The sequence below is a fragment of the Rosa chinensis genome, chromosome 2 (assembly GCF_002994745.2).
Source record: "Rosa chinensis cultivar Old Blush chromosome 2, RchiOBHm-V2, whole genome shotgun sequence".
Lineage (NCBI taxonomy): Eukaryota > Viridiplantae > Streptophyta > Magnoliopsida > Rosales > Rosaceae > Rosa > Rosa chinensis.
The window spans coordinates 71653241-71673481 of NC_037089.1; the positions used below are offsets into that span (position 1 = coordinate 71653241).

General features: G+C 37.9%; 1 protein-coding gene across 1 annotated transcript; it reads right to left on the minus strand.

Moving 5' to 3' along the window:
• Positions 1 to 526: 526 nt before the first annotated feature.
• Positions 527 to 20193, minus strand: LOC112184926 (laccase-21). The gene is made up of 4 exons (XM_024323151.2): positions 19922 to 20193; positions 18025 to 18180; positions 17564 to 17925; positions 527 to 687 (listed from the first exon to the last, which is right to left on the minus strand). Exons 1-4 carry the CDS (start codon positions 20176 to 20178, stop codon positions 527 to 529), a joined length of 936 nt encoding a protein of 311 aa, XP_024178919.1. The 5' UTR covers positions 20179 to 20193.
• Positions 20194 to 20241: the final 48 nt, after the last annotated feature.

Sequence of the window (20241 nt, forward strand, 5' to 3'; positions counted from 1 at the left end):
TGTTTTCCAACCGAACATATTGAGCAACGGATGGGAGGATTGTTGGCTTTCAGTAATGGAGACGACAACGAAAGTTTGGTGACCTATTTTATATTAATTTTTTTTTTGTTCCAAGTTTTGATCCTTAATTTTTTTAAATTTATTTCATTCATTTATTTTTTCTTTCAATCTTTACAAGATGACAAGAAGATTCAAATTCTAAAAAGATACTAAAAATTTACAAGAGATATTCAATAGCATCATAGCCATAGAATTCTCCCACAATGTTTCATCGGTGTCTTTCTGGTCAACAGTGGAACAAAAACATGATAACAAATTCTGTTTTCTTTGTACTCTCTAACCATGAATAATATTATGAACCAAAACTCACCAGCGGTGCGTAAAACCCCCACAACAACAACTCCAAAAACCATGTGTCTCTTGAGTTAGTTAGGGGCTTTGGTTTGGCTTGGACAATCGTAAGTTCATAACTACTTTTATATATGTCCGTGGTTTTGCTTCGTACTTTCTTGTATATAAGAAAAAACTACTTTCTTACAGCGAATAGCTGGTAGCTGCCATGCAAAGGCATTGTAGCCGGAGGGGGGAGCATAGTAGTCTCAGGTGTGCCCCCGTTCTTCACTATAAAAGCAGACTCCATACCCCATGTCAAGTGTCTCTCCATATGACAATGCCAAAACCATACACCTGCAAAAGAAATCATACTGTTGTAAATATTAATGTGGCTATTCATGTAATAGCAATTAGTGTTGCGTGATATACGCCAATTAAGATTGATTGGTGATTAACAAAATATAATTAGCGATTGATTGATTGATTATAATCAGACGAGTGATTGATGTAATCGTTAAATAGTTACCTTTTGTAAACCTGAGGTACTCCTATATAAACCTCATTGTGAGATGAATAAAATCACTCCATTTCTCATACTTCATTCTTGGTGTCTAAACTCTCCCTCTCTCAAATTATTTTACTATCATTTTACAACACGTTATCAGCACGAAGCTCTATCCCAAGCCCTAGCCAGAGAAAAAAAAAAAAACCCCCTGCTGCAGCCTGTTTGCACCCCCGAAACCTCTTGATCGGGACCTCAGATCAAAATATTTCCTTCATCAAAGTTGTTCGTCTCTGCCTCGTCTATCTGCCCTCCAAATTTCAGGCTTATTGGAGTCGTTTTGAGATCTGTACACCATTCGAAGTGGGAGCTGTCCAGAAGAGGCGAATAGCTTTTGGATTGGCTGAGAAGACAACCTTCTCAGTTCTGCACATATAAACTGAAGATTCATCCGCTCTTCATCAAGTAATGTTTTCCAAATTCTAATTTTAATTCATGTTTTCAAACTTGATTATATGATCAATCACCATGATGCATGAACCCCCAAATTTACTTTATTAATTTATTTGGTTGATACATATATATCTGTCATATATATTTGTTCATGTTTTTGGATTTGATTGATATATACCATGACACATTGACATGTAGGATTCCTATTTAATATTACTATAATGCCAGAAGCGTTTATTCAAATCATTGCCATAATAATGTGCATCATTTCCTGTTAATGCCGTATATTACGCTCATCACCATAATGATTTCATTATTGACTTTATGATATTTATTTACTTCATTACAATTTCTTAATGTTGTACATTAAGTTTATTGCCATAATGATTATGTAATATTTATGGGGTTAATGAAGCGTTAATGCCAGAAGCATTTAAAGAAGAAAAAAAAGACAGGTTAATGGTGAATATTAAATGAGGCTGAGTCAGAAGCTCAAATCAAGCCCAAAGTCACAACAACAAATTAGAGCCAGAAGCTCAGGCCCAAGTTGCAAGGCCAGAATAGAAGCTCACTACATGTTGTCATGACAAAAGTTATGAATCTTCTCACACTAGGCTCATCCAATTGGATGCGATGTCTAGGCAAGGTTCAGATGAGGCCGTGTACTTAAGTGAGCCTCGCTCCACCTAAACCTCATCCTTCCTTACCTGGTCGTATTCAATTGGAGTTACCGAAAGGGTTGAGTAATAACTTTTCATTCCTTGGCAGACCAGTTTGAGCCCAGTAGGCCCACTCTCCCTCTGCAGGACCTAACAGCCCAGCAGGCCTCACATACTCTTTAACTTACGCATGAAAGCCCGGGTCACAAGCTCGCAGACTAAGCCCGATAGGCTTCACTATCAAGCCCACTCCTTCTTTGGTCCAGCAGAATCAAAATAAAAGGAAAAATGATTTCATATTGTAAATAGATTCTCCATATCTAATATGTGTAGTTAATTGCCAGAAGCATTTATTTACATAATTGTATGATAATTAATCTGTTATATTACTAGCATGCAATTAATATCTCAATTGATTTGTGATTTTTATTTATCCAATTTGTGAGATATTATTACAATTTACTTTATTCAATATTATTGTGTTACTTGCCTAAATTTTCGCACTAGAATATATGTGTAGAAAATGCAGGTACCTAATGAACTAGAAGTTCTAAATGAACCAGTAGTTCATACATAAATCGAATTTATAGTTTCGATAATGCCATTTAAGAAACTTGAAGTTTCCTTCATAAATTCATCACACATGATAAAACCAGTAGATTTTACATGTCTAATCCGATTTTTCATACCATGTTATAGAACCTGAAGTTCTCATTACTTGCTTATGGACGATATTACCCAAATCACTAATATTATTTGTTCCTTTCATATAAGAAATGTCAAATCTCAACATATTTGACTTTGTTGCTTTGGAGGTTTCCAGAAGAAACTATCTAAAGTGGACTCAAGATGTGAAAATTCATCTGACTACAAAGAAGATGAGATCAACAATCGATACTCATGACAATGTAGTCACTAAGGCTTTTAAGGCGAGTGTCATAATGCTCATAAAGAAACATATGAAGAAAGCACTCCAAGTTGAGTATCCAATGAAGAGGATCCACAGACTCTTTGGGTCGCTCTGGAAGAGTACTTTAACCACTAAATGACCATTTTCTTGCCTGAAGCAAGACATGATTAGCAAGATATTGAACAAGCCCATCTGCCCAAAATAATACAAGGAGAGTCACTTTATTAATTCTCAGAATTGATCACTATCTTGTTGCTCACTGAAATGAACAACAACCTCCTGTTGAGGAATGATCAAGCCAAGCCCATCGGTACCTGAGCAGCACTTTTGCTTGAAGGAATTGATGTTGCTCATTGCATAACAAGCCAAAGTGGAAAGGAACACTGGTTCGGCCCGCCGCCACCAAAATCAGCATGATCTTTGTTATTGATGTGGAGGAATTAACTGCTTGTCTCGCACCTGTTGTGCGATAGCTTAAGCAATAGATGAGTATTACGCCGGTAGCGGAACTCGAAATACCAACTTTATTAAAGGGTCATTTTCTATTGATTCCACACTAGAAATCACGGATTTTCAGGCAGTTACTGAACATACCGAGGATTAGAACTCGAAGACATGGGTATAATTGGCCCCTTGTGCCATATCTATTTCATCTTAATGAATGAAACATCTTCGGATGTTGGTGATTTATGTTTTCAATCATTTTGGATTATGAAAATGTGGTTATGTTCGAATATATTTAATTCAATAAACTTATTCATACATGTGATCCATTGAATTAAATTTATGAATAGGCATGTCTTGTGGGGAAGTTTGTTGTCTGGTTAAAAGTGCTATTACGCACACCATACTCCCAGATCGGAGATATTTTTCAAACTTATTGTCTATTCATACCTCTGTGACAACCGTATCAGGGCAATCCAACCTGATAGAGGGCTATGGCAAAACCCACAGTATGTTGTCCAATGGTACTGAACCTACCATTAATGAGGCCTAATAATCACCACGTTCCAGAAGAACGTTATTGAGTGTTAAGGATATTCGAACCAACAGTTATCACGTTGAAACCACTGAGAAAAATGAGTGGAATAGCTTTGCATAACCTCTGAGTGTGCGGCCAGAAGCGTACATTGGAGAAATTGAAATCTGTTAGCTAGTAGCTAACTAATTCAAGCAACTACTTGCTATGGCATGACCGTTTGGGACATCCAGGTCACAGTATGATGCACCGTATCCTCAACTCATCGCAGGTGCATCCCCTTCTGAATAAGGGTCTTGTATATAATGACACACTATGCCATACCCATTAAGAAGATTTCATACTAGACCATCATATGCAAAGACTAGTACATACACCACAATTTTTCTGCACAGAATGCAAGGGAAATTTGTGGACATATCCAACCACCATGTGGACCAGTTAAATATTAATGGTTTTGGTTGATATATCGACAAAGTGATCACATGTAACACTATTGTCCACAAGAAAACGCTGCTTTTGCTAAACTCTCACCCAGATCATGAAATTGAGGGTTCACCACTCGGATTATCCCATAAAGTCCATAAGACTTGATAATACCGGAGAGTTTACATCGAAGTCTTTCGATGATTATTGCATATCCTTTGGGATTGATGCTGAACATTTAGTTCCCTATGTTCACACCCAAGATGGTCTCGCAGATATAATCTTGGTAATGCGCACCAAGCTTCTAATTTCTGCATGGAGCTATGCAATCTTGCATGCAGCTACGTTGGTCCCGTTGAGCCCCACTGCTACCAACCTTACTCTGCGTTACAGCTGGTGACTGGGTACGAACCTGATGTTTCGCACTTACACGCATTTGGGTATGCAGTCCTCGTGCCAATTGTGCCGTCACAACGTACAAACTTGGGTCCTCAACAAAGGATGGGCATACATGTCGATTATAAATCCCATCCATTATATGCTCTTTAGAGCCCTTGACAGGCGATCTCTTTACCGCTAGATTTGTGGATTGTCACTTTGATGAGACAGTCTTCCCGCCGTTAGGGGGAGATAAGAACGTTACCGTTCCTGATGAACGACGTGAATTGACGTGGAATGTCCCCACTATGTCTCATTTTGATCCCCGAACCGCACAATGTGATAATGAAGTGCGGAGAATTCTAGATCTACAGAGTGTAGCCCAAAATATGCCAGACCTTTTCTCTGATCTAGCTAAAGTGACGAGATCATATATACCTGCTGCAAATGTGCCTGCAAGGATAGACGTCCCTGTAGGATGTGTCGTCCCAGATGGATGAGGTACGACCATGGCGGCTAACCAGTCATATGTCCCTGCCCAGAAGTGAGGTAGACCATTAGGTTCGAAGGATTCTTATCCCCAGAAGAGGGTAAACTTGGCACAAACGAATCCTCTTGACATCGCAATCTCAAACCGATTCATCTCACGAGATAAATCCGGATTATGGGTATGTCCTAGAAGAGACTATGTTGGGGGACGCTCCAACATTTGAACCCACTCCTGAGAATAGAGAAATCTCGGTAAATTTAGTGAGATTTGGAATCGGATTGAGATTATCATCGATGATATATTAGTATTTGCGGTGGCCACCGAAATTATAATAAGCGATGACCTCGAACCTTGCTTTGTTGATCAGATTCAATGAAGAGATGACTGGCCAAAAAGGAAAAAAGCAATCCAGGTCGAATTAGATTCCTTGATAAAGAGAAAGGTGTTTGGACCTGTTGTTCCTACACCTCTGATAGGAGCATTTTAATGCGGTATTTTAATAGTTAATTCCTCACATTTTGCTTAGTTAATTCCTTAACGAATCGATTTTTAATTCAATTTCTATTTTTAGGTACATTGGAGTAAATGAATGTGAAATGAGCGTTAGGTCCATAATTACCTGGAAATGATGGAGAAAAAATGGAAATGTACTAAAAGATCAATTTTACACATATTCCTACTCCGGCTAGGAGAAACCAAGCCAAGCAAAGAAGAAGGAGCGGCCACCTGACCAAATGAACTTCAAATGAGCTGAAACCTTCCAGATCCATTCTAGACACCCAAAGGATCATTTCTTATGAAGAGTGCCAGAGAAAAATATGAGTGGAAGGCCTTCAAACAATCAGCCCAATTTTCTACAGAAGCAAAACCGGAAAACTGGACCTGTAAGAGGTCCAGCAGCATTTCCGGCCCAACCACATGGATTGAAGCTCTGAAAATTTGTCAGGATGATCTACACTCATAGTGGAACATTTCATATGAAGAAGTCGAAGGCATATAATAAAGTCTTGTTGGAGAAATAATTGAAGGAATAAAGGGGAAGAAATTGACCTGAAAACAGCTCAACACCACATATTCATGTTTCCCACCCACATGAAGAAAGCTAGATGCTTTTCTCTTTTTCCTTGGATATATTTTTTCTACAATCTCTTTAATAGATCATCATCACTTCCATGTTGCTGCACCTTCATGCTTTGCTTTCATTTCATCATTTCTCTTTCTTTTCCATATTTTACAAATCACTTTCATACTCCACTATCATTATTTTTCTTCCACTCATCATTTCACTCTTCTTTTTCTTCCCTATATAAACACCTTCTCCTCTCACTCTAAAACACATTCCTTCACCCATTTCATCTCCTTGTCTCACCATTTCCTCTCCATTTTCCTTAGTTTCCATTTTCTTACACACATTCCTTCATCCATTTCATCTCCTTGTCTCACCATTTCCTCTCCATTTTCCTTAGTCACATATTCCTTCATCCATTTCATCTCCTTGTCTCACCATTTCCTCTCCATTTTCCTTAGTCACAAATTCCTTCATCCATCTCATCTTCTTTGTCTCTCCATTTCCTCTCCATATTTCTTTTTCATTCTCTAGTTTTCTTGTTCCATTCTCTAGTTGCAAAATTCTGCGTTTTCAAGCAAGGAGAGGAAGAAGAAGAAGGAGCCGTGAAGATCATATCCTCCATCATCCACCTTGAAGGCTTGCTTCCAAGATTCAAGATCCAACCATCTAGCTCTCCATCTCCATCTCCCCTCACGGTGTAATTCATTCATTTTCCTTGTAACCTTTTTGGTTTCCTTGTTTGATTTCGTATGAACTTGTTTTTAGTTAACAATAATGTTTAGGGCAAAGTTTAAGCCCAATTTCTATGTTTAAATAAAGTTTTCGAATTCTATAATTGTGATTCTAAGTTGCTTATGTGAGTTTGTTCGATTAAATTTGCTTTATAGAAAACTTTTATATGTTTATCTTATTTGGGTCGACACTTATAGGATTTGCATGTAATTGGTGCTAGGTTTAAGAACATGAAATTGACTTTTCGTTTTGTGTAACTTGAATCAAAAGTAGTAAAGGTTCTGGACAAGAATCGAATTTAATTGAAGAGGATTGCAATTAGGTGGACTTTTCCATAACTAAGTTGTACACTTGAGTTGATAGCCTTTCTCTATGTCTAATGCGTTGAACATGTCATGATTGACTAGCTTTCTAGGGCTTGATTGCATGTTTGATAGGATTAATCTAGGTGCTTTCGCTTAGGTTAATTAGCATTGAAAAGTAAAATATGGGAAATCATTTGCTTTCGAATGTTTCACATGATCAACTCCTCTCTCATGACTTGGAAGAACAATTATAGGGTTTGAATCGAATTTGATTACATGGAATTAATTTTGATCTTTGTTCCTTATGTTTCATTCTTGTACATGTGTTTTTACATTTTCTTTATTTTATTTATCTTAATTTTCAATTCTATAATTCTTAAACCCCCCTCCCTTTTTATTTTGTTACTTGTATATATTTCTATTCTTTATTTTATTTTTGTAAATAATACTTTATTATTTTAATTCTTTATTTGTTTATACAATTGTATATATTTATATTCTTTATTTTATTTTTGTAAATAATACTTTTCTTTATTTGTTTCACAATTACAAGTGTACCCTCAATCCCCGGAATAGAACGATCCCTATTTGCTTATACTACTAACGATATTTCAGGGTTAAATTATGCGCTTGCTTCAGGCGCATCAATTTTTGGCGCCGTTGCCGGGGACTGAAAAATCACTTGTTAAATTGTGTCATTTATTGTATATATTTGTTGTTTAAAAATTGTTTGAAACTTAGTTTAAATTAACTAGGATGTTATTTATATTATTGAACACGAATTTTAATTGTAGGTTGTAAATTGAGAGGAATAGGTGAAGTCTCTTTTGTTAATATTGGCCTAAACACCTTATTGGTACCTAGCTCAGGTCCCTTAAGGTTGAGGGCGGCCTTTATTAACACTTGTTGAACTGTCTTCACACTTATGAACTTTTTCATCTTAGTAAGTATAGCCTATGTGGAATGGTGTCTAGGAAGGGGACAACGTTCATGACGGGTTTTTGAATCCAGAAGTGCTTGCAAATGGGCCTAAACCACTATGTGGGAGTAGCTCATGCCAAAATGGATTTTTCCTCTCGTGTTCGTCCTCCCCCACCTGGCCATTTCAGTAAGGTTGCCCAAACGATTTGAAAGGGAGTTTGTGTCTAGGCGACTATACTTGGGCCGCACGTCCACTTGATTTACCGCTTGGAATTTGATTCGATATCAATAATGTTTATAATAAAAGAAATACTTGTGAATACTCTATACGTGTAAATTATTTTGTTGTTTCACACTTTAAACTTGTAAAAATACTTTTCACGTTTTATACTCACTTGTATACTTAACTTGTGTCTTATGTACAATATACTTGTTAATTATACTTGTAGTTTGTAATTAATAGTTATACTTGTTTTTGTTTTGTATTTCTTTGTTAATTATAGTTACTAACTTTATTTAATGTAGGTACCGTCTGGCTGCAAGACGTAAAATACAAGCGCTACTTGGGAGGCAACCCAATTCAGAATATAATCAGATTTGCTTTCTCTTTCCCTATTTCTTTTTATTTTTCAATTTTTCTCTTTAGTTTTTATTTTAGGATTTGTTTTCGTAAATGTCTTCTATCTATGCTTACTTATTTCATTGCATGCTTTTAATTGATTACATTGAGGATAATGCAATATTTAAGTGTGAGGGAAGGGATTTATTTTTTTTTTTTTCATTTTGAGTCCTATATATATTTTTGTCTTTTATTTTTGAGTCCTTTATATTAAAAAATAAATAAAAAAAAAAAAAATAAAAAAAAATAAATAAAAAATAAAATAAAAAAACTGCATTCATTCTGTCTTATTAAATTCAGCTATTTACAAAACAAAACAAAAAAAAAAACAAAAAAAAAAAAAACAAAAAAAAAAAAAAAAAAAAAAAAACTTTATACACTATACTAAGCCATGTCTGCATCTCTGTAGGAGTTGAGACTGAGCTCAAGGGAAATGTGAGAGCCACCGCCATAACCGCCACCTCCCTCGGAAGTAGTCTTCATGTTGCCCAAGATGTCCTCACCATGCATGGGGAATAGTGGAAGGGTTTCAATCTCCTGGTGATATTCTCCTCGGTGTTCCATGATCGATCCATCAGCACCATAGCCGACACGTGACCCAAAGTTTAGATCAATGGATCTGTCAGTACTAGTAGAACTAGTGGATCCAAAATTGAGATCGAGAGATCCACCAACCGGAACGTTCCGAAATTCCTTCAACTTCTGCCTCTCACGAGCCTTGAGGTTCTAGAACCAAAAGAAGACGTTCTTGTCCTCGATCTGCCCATACTGTTTCAGATGAAGGCAGATCTCTTGAATCTGCTCTGGAGTTGGGTACTTAAAACCCTTATCATAGTAAAGGCCCTTGAGGATTCTTAGTTGAGGCGGTGTGGGAGCCCACCGGTTATTAGTCCCGGCTGCTTGGTTGTTTCCTCCATCCTCGATTTGTTGCTCCATTAGTTGCAGAGTTCGTGGTTCCATGTTGATGAAGAAAGGATTTGAGTTTCGAAAGAAAGGCTGAAGGGTTGAGAGAGAAAGGCTGGAACTCGGAAGAATTTTCTTTTGGAGTGAATAGTCGCTCCCTCAGAATGCACCTATTTATAGAACGAGTGAGCGGATCTCCACCGTTGGATGGACGATCTCTGAGATTAAATCTACGCGTTGGATTAAAGTCACCCGAAAACACGGAAAAGCTGTTGGCGCGTGAAGGACACGTGGGGGAACCAAACTGATCTCGAGGAGCTGTGACAGATAAGCTACAGCCGAAAGCAGGTATGATTGCCGTAAATTAAGGAAAAGAAAGGACGCGTGGGGGAATCAAACGAATCTCGAGGATCCGTGACAGACAAGCTATAGCCGAAAGCATGCCATAAATCCAGGAAAAGAAAGGAATATTTACACGTGGGGGAGTTTCTTGGGCCGTGAACTGTCATAACTTTTCTCCTTCCCGGAGAAGCTTTGTTAAAACCCTGTGCTTGTTGAGATTTCTACCCTATTTTGTGCTTCATATATACATCCTTTTTTGTCTCCTCCAGATTTTACTAAGGTTTGTCTAAACGTGCAGTTTCAAATTCCTTCTACTTCCTTATGGCTCGAACCAAGGTTACCCCTCGCAGGGGCGTCAATCAACGCCGTGTTCTCTCTTTGGAGGAAGAAGGTCGTCAAGCGGCCACTAGAGCTGGGCTTACTCGTCCATGGGACCATCGTCCTATCCGTGAGCGTACCCGCAGTCCCCCTCCTCTGCCTCGTCGCTCTCCCAGACTGCATCCCAGAGAGTCTTCTTCCTCACTAGTTGCTCGTGCTCCTCGGCCTATGGCCACCCTGGAAAGCTTGTCGGATTTGATTGATGATTTGCGTTCCTCTCTCCGCGATGGTATTATGGTGACAGATTGGAGAGTCAATTGCATGATCGATTACATCTCTGAGATGAACTGCTCTTTGATCCGCTGTCACACTGCAATAAACAAGCTTGCTCAGGAAGTCAATAACTTGCAGAGTTATCCTCCTGGGTTTCCTCGCAAGGACGCTACTGCATCACAACATGAGGACCCGCCTCCGAAGGCTGAAACCAGCAAGAGGGCAGCCACTCGCCCGCATACCGCTCCTCCAAAGGAGTAAATGGAGGTACAAGTCTAGGCTGAAAGACTTTAAACATTAAGCGCTGCATGGGAGGCAACCCATTTCAACTGTAGCTGTGGAGGAGACATCAAACGCAGATTTGCTTTCTTGAACTCTTCCTTCTATTTTATTTTCATGAATTTTAAGTTGTTTTAGGATTCGTTGTGTTAACTTTCTCTTCTATGCTTGATTTATGCTTTGCATGATTTATATTTATTTATACATTGAGGACAATGCATGAATTAAGTATGGGGGAAGGATTATTGCTTTATTGTGTTTTTAGTAGTTAGTATATATAAAAAAAAAAAAAAAAAATGAAAAATAGTTGATGTTGGATTGTGTTTTTTGTTGATGTTGTGATACACTAAGGTATATTGGATTAAACATAGTCTTGAAAAAGGGTAGCTGTTTCAGTCCCATTGCACATCGAGACTCCCTGTTCCCGTACCTAAGTGTTGAAATTAAATTAAATTGTAAAAAAAAAAAAAAAAATTGTTGGTTTTAGAGTGTTTTTGTGTGTTTGAGTCTTAGGATGCTCCTAACGTCTAGGATGAACATGTCTCCGAATTCATGGCTGAAGGTTTTCACAATCAAAATAGGACTTAATTGAATTATGTGGTTAATCGACATTGTGATGCTTGTATGAAGATTTGAGATAGGATTGTAACTTGGTTCATTAAGCATGCTAGGATTAAGTCTGATTCATTTGACCCAAGTGAGCTGTTGAGCTAAAATACTTTCTTTTTGAGTGCTTACTGATAATTTCAGAATTTCATGGCTGTATTTGCAAAACCTCATCTTTCTTTGAAAATCCAATGATCATGTGCCATAGATTTTAATGGACTAGAGAGTACTAGAACTCGGCTGTTGTGACTGTCAAAACTTGTATGCCATAATATGCACTGATCCTGGATAGGATAGAAGGCATTAGGGTAACCACCATAGCCAAACAAGCATGTGTCCCTAATTGTGCCCGTCGTGGGACTCCTTAGAATGAACCCCTTTGAGCCTACGTTGAAAACCTTTGTTTCATCACCCTCACTACCCTACCATGAGCTTAGTACATGATATCTCTACCCTTGTCTTAAGGACTTAGTAGAGCATGACATAGTATGTAGGGGTGACGATGAAAGACAAGTGTGGGGTGGGGAAAATCCAAGAAAAAAAAAAAAATTTGCCTTGAAAAAAGAAAGAAAGAAAGAAAGAAAAGCGGCAAAAGAGAAGAAAAATTGAAAAGAAAACTCTTGGGAAATTGTTGAAGTGTGGTTTTGGACTTTCAAATTTGTAGAAGGCTCAAAGTTGAAAATTATGCCTTTGTCCATTCCCATGTTGGTTAGAGTGAAGGTTTGGCCCAAAACAATGATATTTGGTCTACAAAAATGATGACATAAGGTGGTCCTTATATGCTCTGCTAGGTCCTTAGGATTTTTTGTATCCTTAATCTTCATTTCGAAAACCCTAGCTTAGCCCCATTACAACCTATTTTAAGTGCTGACTTGATCATTGAGATGGGCAGTCTTTGGTTAGTGGAGTCAGTTACGCAGTCGAGCTTATGGTTTAGGTCCATTTGTGCACTTAGTCATTTCATGAGGTCTTTAAAAATTCTTCACAAAATGTGTTTATTGATGAAATATGCAAGCTGTTTGTTGCCTTACAATTTGTTCTCTTGCATATACTTGAATGTGAAGCTTTTAAGCATAGCCATTTCTGAGAGAAAAATCGAGAGTATGCCCTGTGAGTTTGGATTGGACTTGTTCGAAACATGCTATCATTCACTGTATAACTTAAGTTCTCCATATCTTGCTTAGTCATATGAATGTCACAGGTTTATTAACCATGGAATTATCTTTGTGATTTTGATTAAGTGTTTAACGTGAAAGCCAGGAGTTTGGAGTCTCTGAGACAACAGTTAGGAGCAATAGAGTCATTTACTTGCTTTTTGTCAAGTCTTTGTTCTGTTTTGGATTTTTTTTTTGTTTTGTTTTGCTAAGGGACTAGCAAAAGCTAAGTGTCGGGGAATTTGATAGGAGTATTTTAATGCGGTATTTTAATAGTTAATTCCTCACATTTTGCTTAGTTAATTCCTTAACGAATCGATTTTTAATTCAATTTCTATTTTTAGGTACATTGGAGTAAATGAAGGTGAAATGAGCGTTAGGTCCATAATTACCTGGAAATGATGGAGAAAAAATGGAAATGTACTAAAAGATCAATTTTACACATATTCCTACTCCGGCTAGGAGAAACCAAGCCAAGCAAAGAAGAAGGAGCGGCCACCTGACCAAATGAACTTCAAATGAGCTGAAACCTTCCAGATCCATTCTAGACACCCAAAGGATCATTTCTTATGAAGAGTTCCAGAGAAAAATATGAGTGGAAGGCCTTCAAACAATCAGCCCAATTTTCTACAGAAGCAAAACCGGAAAACTGGACCTGTAAGAGGTCCAGCAGCATTTCCGGCCCAACCACATGGATTGAAGCTCTGAAAATTTGTCAGGATGATCTACACTCATAGTGGAACATTTCATATGAAGAAGTCGAAGGCATATAATAAAGTCTTGTTGGAGAAATAATTGAAGGAATAAAGGGGAAGAAATTGACCTGAAAACAGCTCAACACCACATATTCATGTTTCCCACCCACATGAAGAAAGCTAGATGCTTTTCTCTTTTTCCTTGGATATATTTTTTCTACAATCTCTTTAATAGATCATCATCACTTCCATGTTGCTGCACCTTCATGCTTTGCTTTCATTTCATCATTTCTCTTTCTTTTCCATATTTTACAAATCACTTTCATACTCCACTATCATTATTTTTCTTCCACTCATCATTTCACTCTTCTTTTTCTTCCCTATATAAACACCTTCTCCTCTCACTCTAAAACACATTCCTTCACCCATTTCATCTCCTTGTCTCACCATTTCCTCTCCATTTTCCTTAGTTTCCATTTTCCTACACACATTCCTTCATCCATTTCATCTCCTTGTCTCACCATTTCCTCTCCATTTTCCTTAGTCACATATTCCTTCATCCATTTCATCTCCTTGTCTCACCATTTCCTCTCCATTTTCCTTAGTCACAAATTCCTTCATCCATCTCATCTTCTTTGTCTCTCCATTTCCTCTCCATATTTCTTTTTCATTCTCTAGTTTTCTTGTTCCATTCTCTAGTTGCAAAATTCTGCGTTTTCAAGCAAGGAGAGGAAGAAGAAGAAGGAGCCGTGAAGATCATATCCTTCATCATCCACCTTGAAGGCTTGCTTCCAAGATTCAAGATCCAACCATCTAGCTCTCCATCTCCATCTCCCCTCACGGTGTAATTCGTTCATTTTCCTTGTAACCTTTTTGGTTTCCTTGTTTGATTTCGTATGAACTTGTTTTTAGTTAACAATAATGTTTAGGGCAAAGTTTAAGCCCAATTTCTATGTTTAAATAAAGTTTTCGAATTCTATAATTGTGATTCTAAGTTGCTTATGTGAGTTTGTTCGATTAAATTTGCTTTATAGAAAACTTTTATATGTTTATCTTATTTGGGTCGACACTTATAGGATTTGCATGTAATTGGTGCTAGGTTTAAGAACATGAAATTGACTTTTCGTTTTGTGTAACTTGAATCAAAAGTAGTAAAGGTTCTGGACAAGAATCGAATTTAATTGAAGAGGATTGCAATTAGGTGGACTTTTCCATAACTAAGTTGTACACTTGAGTTGATAGCCTTTCTCTATGTCTAATGCGTTGAACATGTCATGATTGACTAGCTTTCTAGGGCTTGATTGCATGTTTGATAGGATTAATCTAGGTGCTTTCGCTTAGGTTAATTAGCATTGAAAAGTAAAATATGGGAAATCATTTGCTTTCGAATGTTTCACATGATCAACTCCTCTCTCATGACTTGGAAGAACAATTATAGGGTTTGAATCGAATTTGATTACATGGAATTAATTTTGATCTTTGTTCCTTATGTTTCATTCTTGTACATGTGTTTTTACATTTTCTTTATTTTATTTATCTTAATTTTCAATTCTATAATTCTTAAACCCCCTCCCTTTTTATTTTGTTACTTGTATATATTTCTATTCTTTATTTTATTTTTGTAAATAATACTTTATTATTTTAATTCTTTATTTGTTTATACAATTGTATATATTTATATTCTTTATTTTATTTTTGTAAATAATACTTTTCTTTATTTGTTTCACAATTACAAGTGTACCCTCAATCCCCGGAATAGAACGATCCCTATTTGCTTATACTACTAACGATATTTCAGGGTTAAATTGCGCGCTTGCTTTGAGCGCGTCAACCTCCCCATGTTAAACCCATAGAATTTAAATGGGTATTTGTAAGGAAGCGTAATGAGAAAAAATGAGATTGTGATACACAAGGCTCGTCTAGTGGCGCAAAGATTTTCTCAACGCCCTGTGATTGATTACGAGGAGGTGTATTCTCCCGTAATGGACGTCATAACGTTCCGCTACCTTATCAGTTTGGTAGTTTCCGAAAAACTGAATATGCAGCTTATGAATGTGGTCGTAACTTATCTCTATGGGGATCACGATACAGAGATATACATAAAAGTTCTTGAAGGACTTAATATACCCGATGCAAATAGTTCTAGACCACAGAACACGCTCTCTATTAGTTTTGAGGCGTTCACTTTATGGATTGAAACAATCTAGACGGAGGTGGTATAACCGTCTAAGTGAATATTTGATCGGGATGGGATATGTGAATAATAAACTATGCTCATACGTGTTTATTAAGGAAACAAGTTCCTAGTTTGGAATTGTGGCGGTCTATGTCAATGACACGAATTTGATCGATACTCCTGAAGAGATCAAGGAAACCGCAAAGCACCTGAAGTTGGAATTTGAGATGAAAGGCCTTGGGACAACAAATTATTGTCTCGACCTGGAGCCCGAGCACAGTGCAGATGAAATTTTGGTCCATCAACCAAATTACATCCAGAAGATGTTAAGATGCTTTAATGAGGATAAAAGCAAGCACACCCATGGTCGTCTGAAGTCTAGAGAGAACCGTATCGTCCTGCAGATGATAACGAAGAGATATTGGTGCCAGAAGTCCCATATCAAAGTGCAATAGGCGCATTATTGTACTTGGCTTAATGACCTAGACAGGACATCTCATTCGATGTGAACTTGTTAGCTAGATATAGCTCTGCGCCAACACGCTGCCACTGGAATGGCATAAAAGACATTTTTCGCTACCTTAGAGGTATGGCGAATATTGGCTTATTCTATCCCTACGCATCAAGGAATGGATCAAACCCCCTTGTTCCTCAGAATGATGCTTGTCTTGTTGGATATGCTGATATAGACTATCTATCAGACCCGCACAAGGCACGTTCCCAAACTGGTTATGTCTTTACCATTGGGAATACTACAATTTCTTGGAGGTCTACAAAATAGACACTTGTTGCTACCTCTTCAAATCATGCTGAGATACTAGCTCTTCACGAAACAGTATGTGAATGTACATGGCTAAAAGCCGTTACAAAGCATGTTCTAAGCACATGTGGACTGCATTCCACCACTGATGAACCAACCATTATCTACGAGGATAATGCTGCTTACATAGAGCAGATAAAGACAAGTTTCATCAAAGGAGACAACACCAAACATATTGTACAGAAGTTCTCCTTCAATTAGCAACAACAGGAGCATCAGAAGATTGAAGTTTAGTAGATTTGATTTGAAGACAATCGTGCAGACCTCTTCACCAAGTCACTACCAAAGTCTACATTCCAGAAGCATGTCCAAGGTATTGGTCTACGTAAACTATCTGAATTACCTAACATGTAATTTTCAGGGGGAGTCAAAATCAGGGGAGTATCCTGAAGCATACTCGTTTGACCATCGTGTACTCTTTTTGTCCTTCGTCCAGGGTTATTTTGTCCCACTGGGTTTTGTTACCTGGCAAGGTTTTGACGAGGCACATCTTTAGCATGGTCACCCCACTTACTGCATCCAGAAGATGCTTTGATTCGACATATATATGCATTTGCTCATCTTTTTCCTTCGACCACGGGTTTCTCCCACTGGGTTTACCGGGCAAGGTTTTGGTGTAGCAAATCTAATGCATCCCTCTCGTAGACATACTACCTACTTATGGTGCTGATAAGAAGACTCCACCTATCTCTGAAGCTGTGATACTGCTACTCCACACTCAAGCGCGTTGTGCTCTTTTTCTCCTTCGACCAAGGTTGTTTTTTCCCACAGGGTTTTTATTACTTGGCAAGGTTTTTGACGAGGCAACTTAGAAGCGCATAGCAGGGGCAACACTATTGACATGGAATATCCAAGGGGGAGTGTTGTAAATATTAATGTGGCTATTCATGTAATAGCAATTAGTGTTGCGTGATATACGCCAATTAAGATTGATTGGTGATTAACAAAATATAATTAGCGATTGATTGATTATAATCAGACGAGTGATTGATGTAATCGTTAAATAGTTACCTTTCGTAAACCTGAGGTACTCCTATATAAACCTCATTGTGAGATGAATAAAATCACTCCATTTCTCATACTTCATTCTTGGTGTCTAAACTCTCCCTCTCTCAAATTATTTTACTATCGTTTTACAACACATGCATCAATTTTCAGAATCTCATATCATAGTTAGGCTTTTTAATCTATATGCAAGTTTGGAGAGATATATGTAAATACCTGGATTATTCGCTACGAATCTGAGAGCTACCCATCCATTTTTTGGAGTTATGAACGTTGCTACATAAGGAGGATCAATCAAATTGAAGGTTTTTGAGTCCCTCTCGGCGAAGTAATTCCCAAAACCAAAACCAAGCACATAAAAGCTATGTCCATGCAGGTGCATTGGATGATTCACGGAACCTCCCATCACATCAGTTCCTTGAAACCCCATCTCAACTGTTTCATTATATTCTAGCACCTTGACCTTTGTCCCTTGAACTGTTAACACTGGATCTAGTGTCATCGCTATTGCAGTGAAGTTAAAATAAACAGGCGGTTCATCTGGGAAATCTGTTTCATAAACCGGCTCGCTTATGTTGCTGCATGTAATATAAAGATCCTTCAAAACCAATTTTCAAGTAACCATAACAAGCTAGCATCCGTACATCTAGTTCATAGTTAATGCATATGAATCTTACTTGTAGTAGGCTTGCAAGATAGATTCCCTCGGATTGACCCAACTAATATTATTGACGCTTGCGGCAAAAGATATATTGACGCATGTGGGACCTAAATCTGGAGTACAGTAAAGAGCGTTGGCGGAAGCTGTTATGTACATTTTGGTAGTGATATCAATGAATTAAAAAGCGCGCCTCAAGGCGCGCCTGAGGCGCAAAAAGCGATTTTCCTGCCTGAAAGTGAGTGTGTTTCAGGGGTTAGGCGACGACGCTGGTGAGGCGTCCTCCAAGGCGCGAAAGGCGTGAAAGGCGTCCTCCAAGGCGCTATAGGCGTACGCGCAGAAAAAAATGACAAGTGACGTCGTTTTGAAACAGATTGGTTTAAAGGCTATCTAGGTCGCGACTGGGGTGTTGGAGATCCGATTTCAGCCCTCTACCCCTCTGTTCCAAAACCTCTGCCCCTCGTTCCAAAAGGTAAATTCGATCCTAACCCAGAGTTCGATTTCATTGGAATTGATTGCAGTTCGATTTCAATTGTGCAGCAGTCAACTTGAGCTTGATTGGAGGTCGATTTGCAGCAGACCATTTGAACTTCTGAAGGTATGATCCCTGATTTCCCGTCTATATTTACTTGGGTTTGAGTTGTTCCTGTCTAGACAATCATATATGTCCAGCAACCCCATTAATTTGGTTGCAATAGTTTGTGGGTTACTGTCAATTTTGCAGATTAAGCATTGTTCTCTAAACCCCATTAACAGATGTGTTCTGCTTACTCCTTATCTTTTGGTGATGGGTGTTCCTTTTAGCACATTTTCCTTTTCTTTTGGCGAATTTCAGGCTTTTCTTTTGTTTGTTCGTGTTTTGAATTGGTGCTCTGTTTGTGTTTGGGTTTTGAGGACAATGCTTCTGTGGGATTGAGTGAGTAATGGAGGATTATTAATTTGCTTGCTATTTGCAAACGGATTGGTGATTCTGAATGAGGATAGGTTCCTTGGTCCGAGTGGGTGGATCATGCAAGAAGTTCAAAGAGGGAATGAAAGTGTGATGAAGAGGCAGCTTATAGGATGTATATATGTGCCAGTACTTCAGATTATTGTTCATACTCTTCAATTCCATAACTATTAGTCTCACTTCTGACCTAACGAGTTTATGTCTGCCTAATTTACACACAAACATTTATGTATGTATATGTGTTGTTTTCATTTTTGGGTATTTATTTGTGTACTTTGATATCGGAATGTTGTGAGGGATGCAATAACCTATGGGTTCAGGTAAATTAGGTTCCTTAGTTGGATGTGAAGAAAATTCAAGTTCCATAATTTTGGTGTGAGTTGGTAATTGTAAGGTGATATTCAATCTGGTATCACTGACCATCCTTTTTCATTTTACTCATGAATGCATGTAATTATATTGTGGTCACTCAGATGTTGTGATGTTGTGATTTATGGCAGATTGCATGATTTAATTGATATGCTGCTCGGTTAGTGATGCTATGTTATAATGCAGGTAACAATGAGTTCTAGTACTACTACTAGTGATAGTTTGGATGGTGATCTTCTAGTTGATGAGGATGATGATTTCCAAGCATGTAAGTAGATTTCAACATTTGTTCTTGATCTTTGGTGTTAGAACTTTCTTGATCTTTGGTGTTTGAACTTTAAATCCTTGATTTCATTTTATGTTGGTAATTTTGTTGAATCATATGCTTCTAGTACTTCATTTATTGTGAGTGAATGACAATTAGTAATGTTGTTTTGGTTGAATCATAATGTGGTATGTATAAGAGTAGAAATTACATGAATATAGGTGATTTATACGTAAGGCTTACGCTTTATGCGCCTTATGCCTCAAGGCTGCAAGGCTCTCCCGAAAACGCCTCGGGTACGCCTTCAGCGTTTTAAAACATTGAGTGATATCACTCTCTTTTGGGACACTTATAGGATACTCTGGGGTGGCTAAGCTTCTGATTTTTCTGTAGAAGTTGAATGCTGGTGCTTGGGATAAGGAATCGGGAACCTGTTCGGGAAATAAAGGAGCTTCTGAAGTGGTATAGTTGCCATTATATTCAAGGATTGCAATAGCATCATCGTCAGATGCTGTATCAACTGTAGCACTTAGGTATTCTCTTCCGACCATGTAATAGCTCCCCAGAGCCGAATTTGTGTTGAGCAACATGTTGAAGGCTAGTCTTGTTTTTGTTTTTGTCGTCTAGGGCGAAGTTTTTTTTTTGTGTCAAAC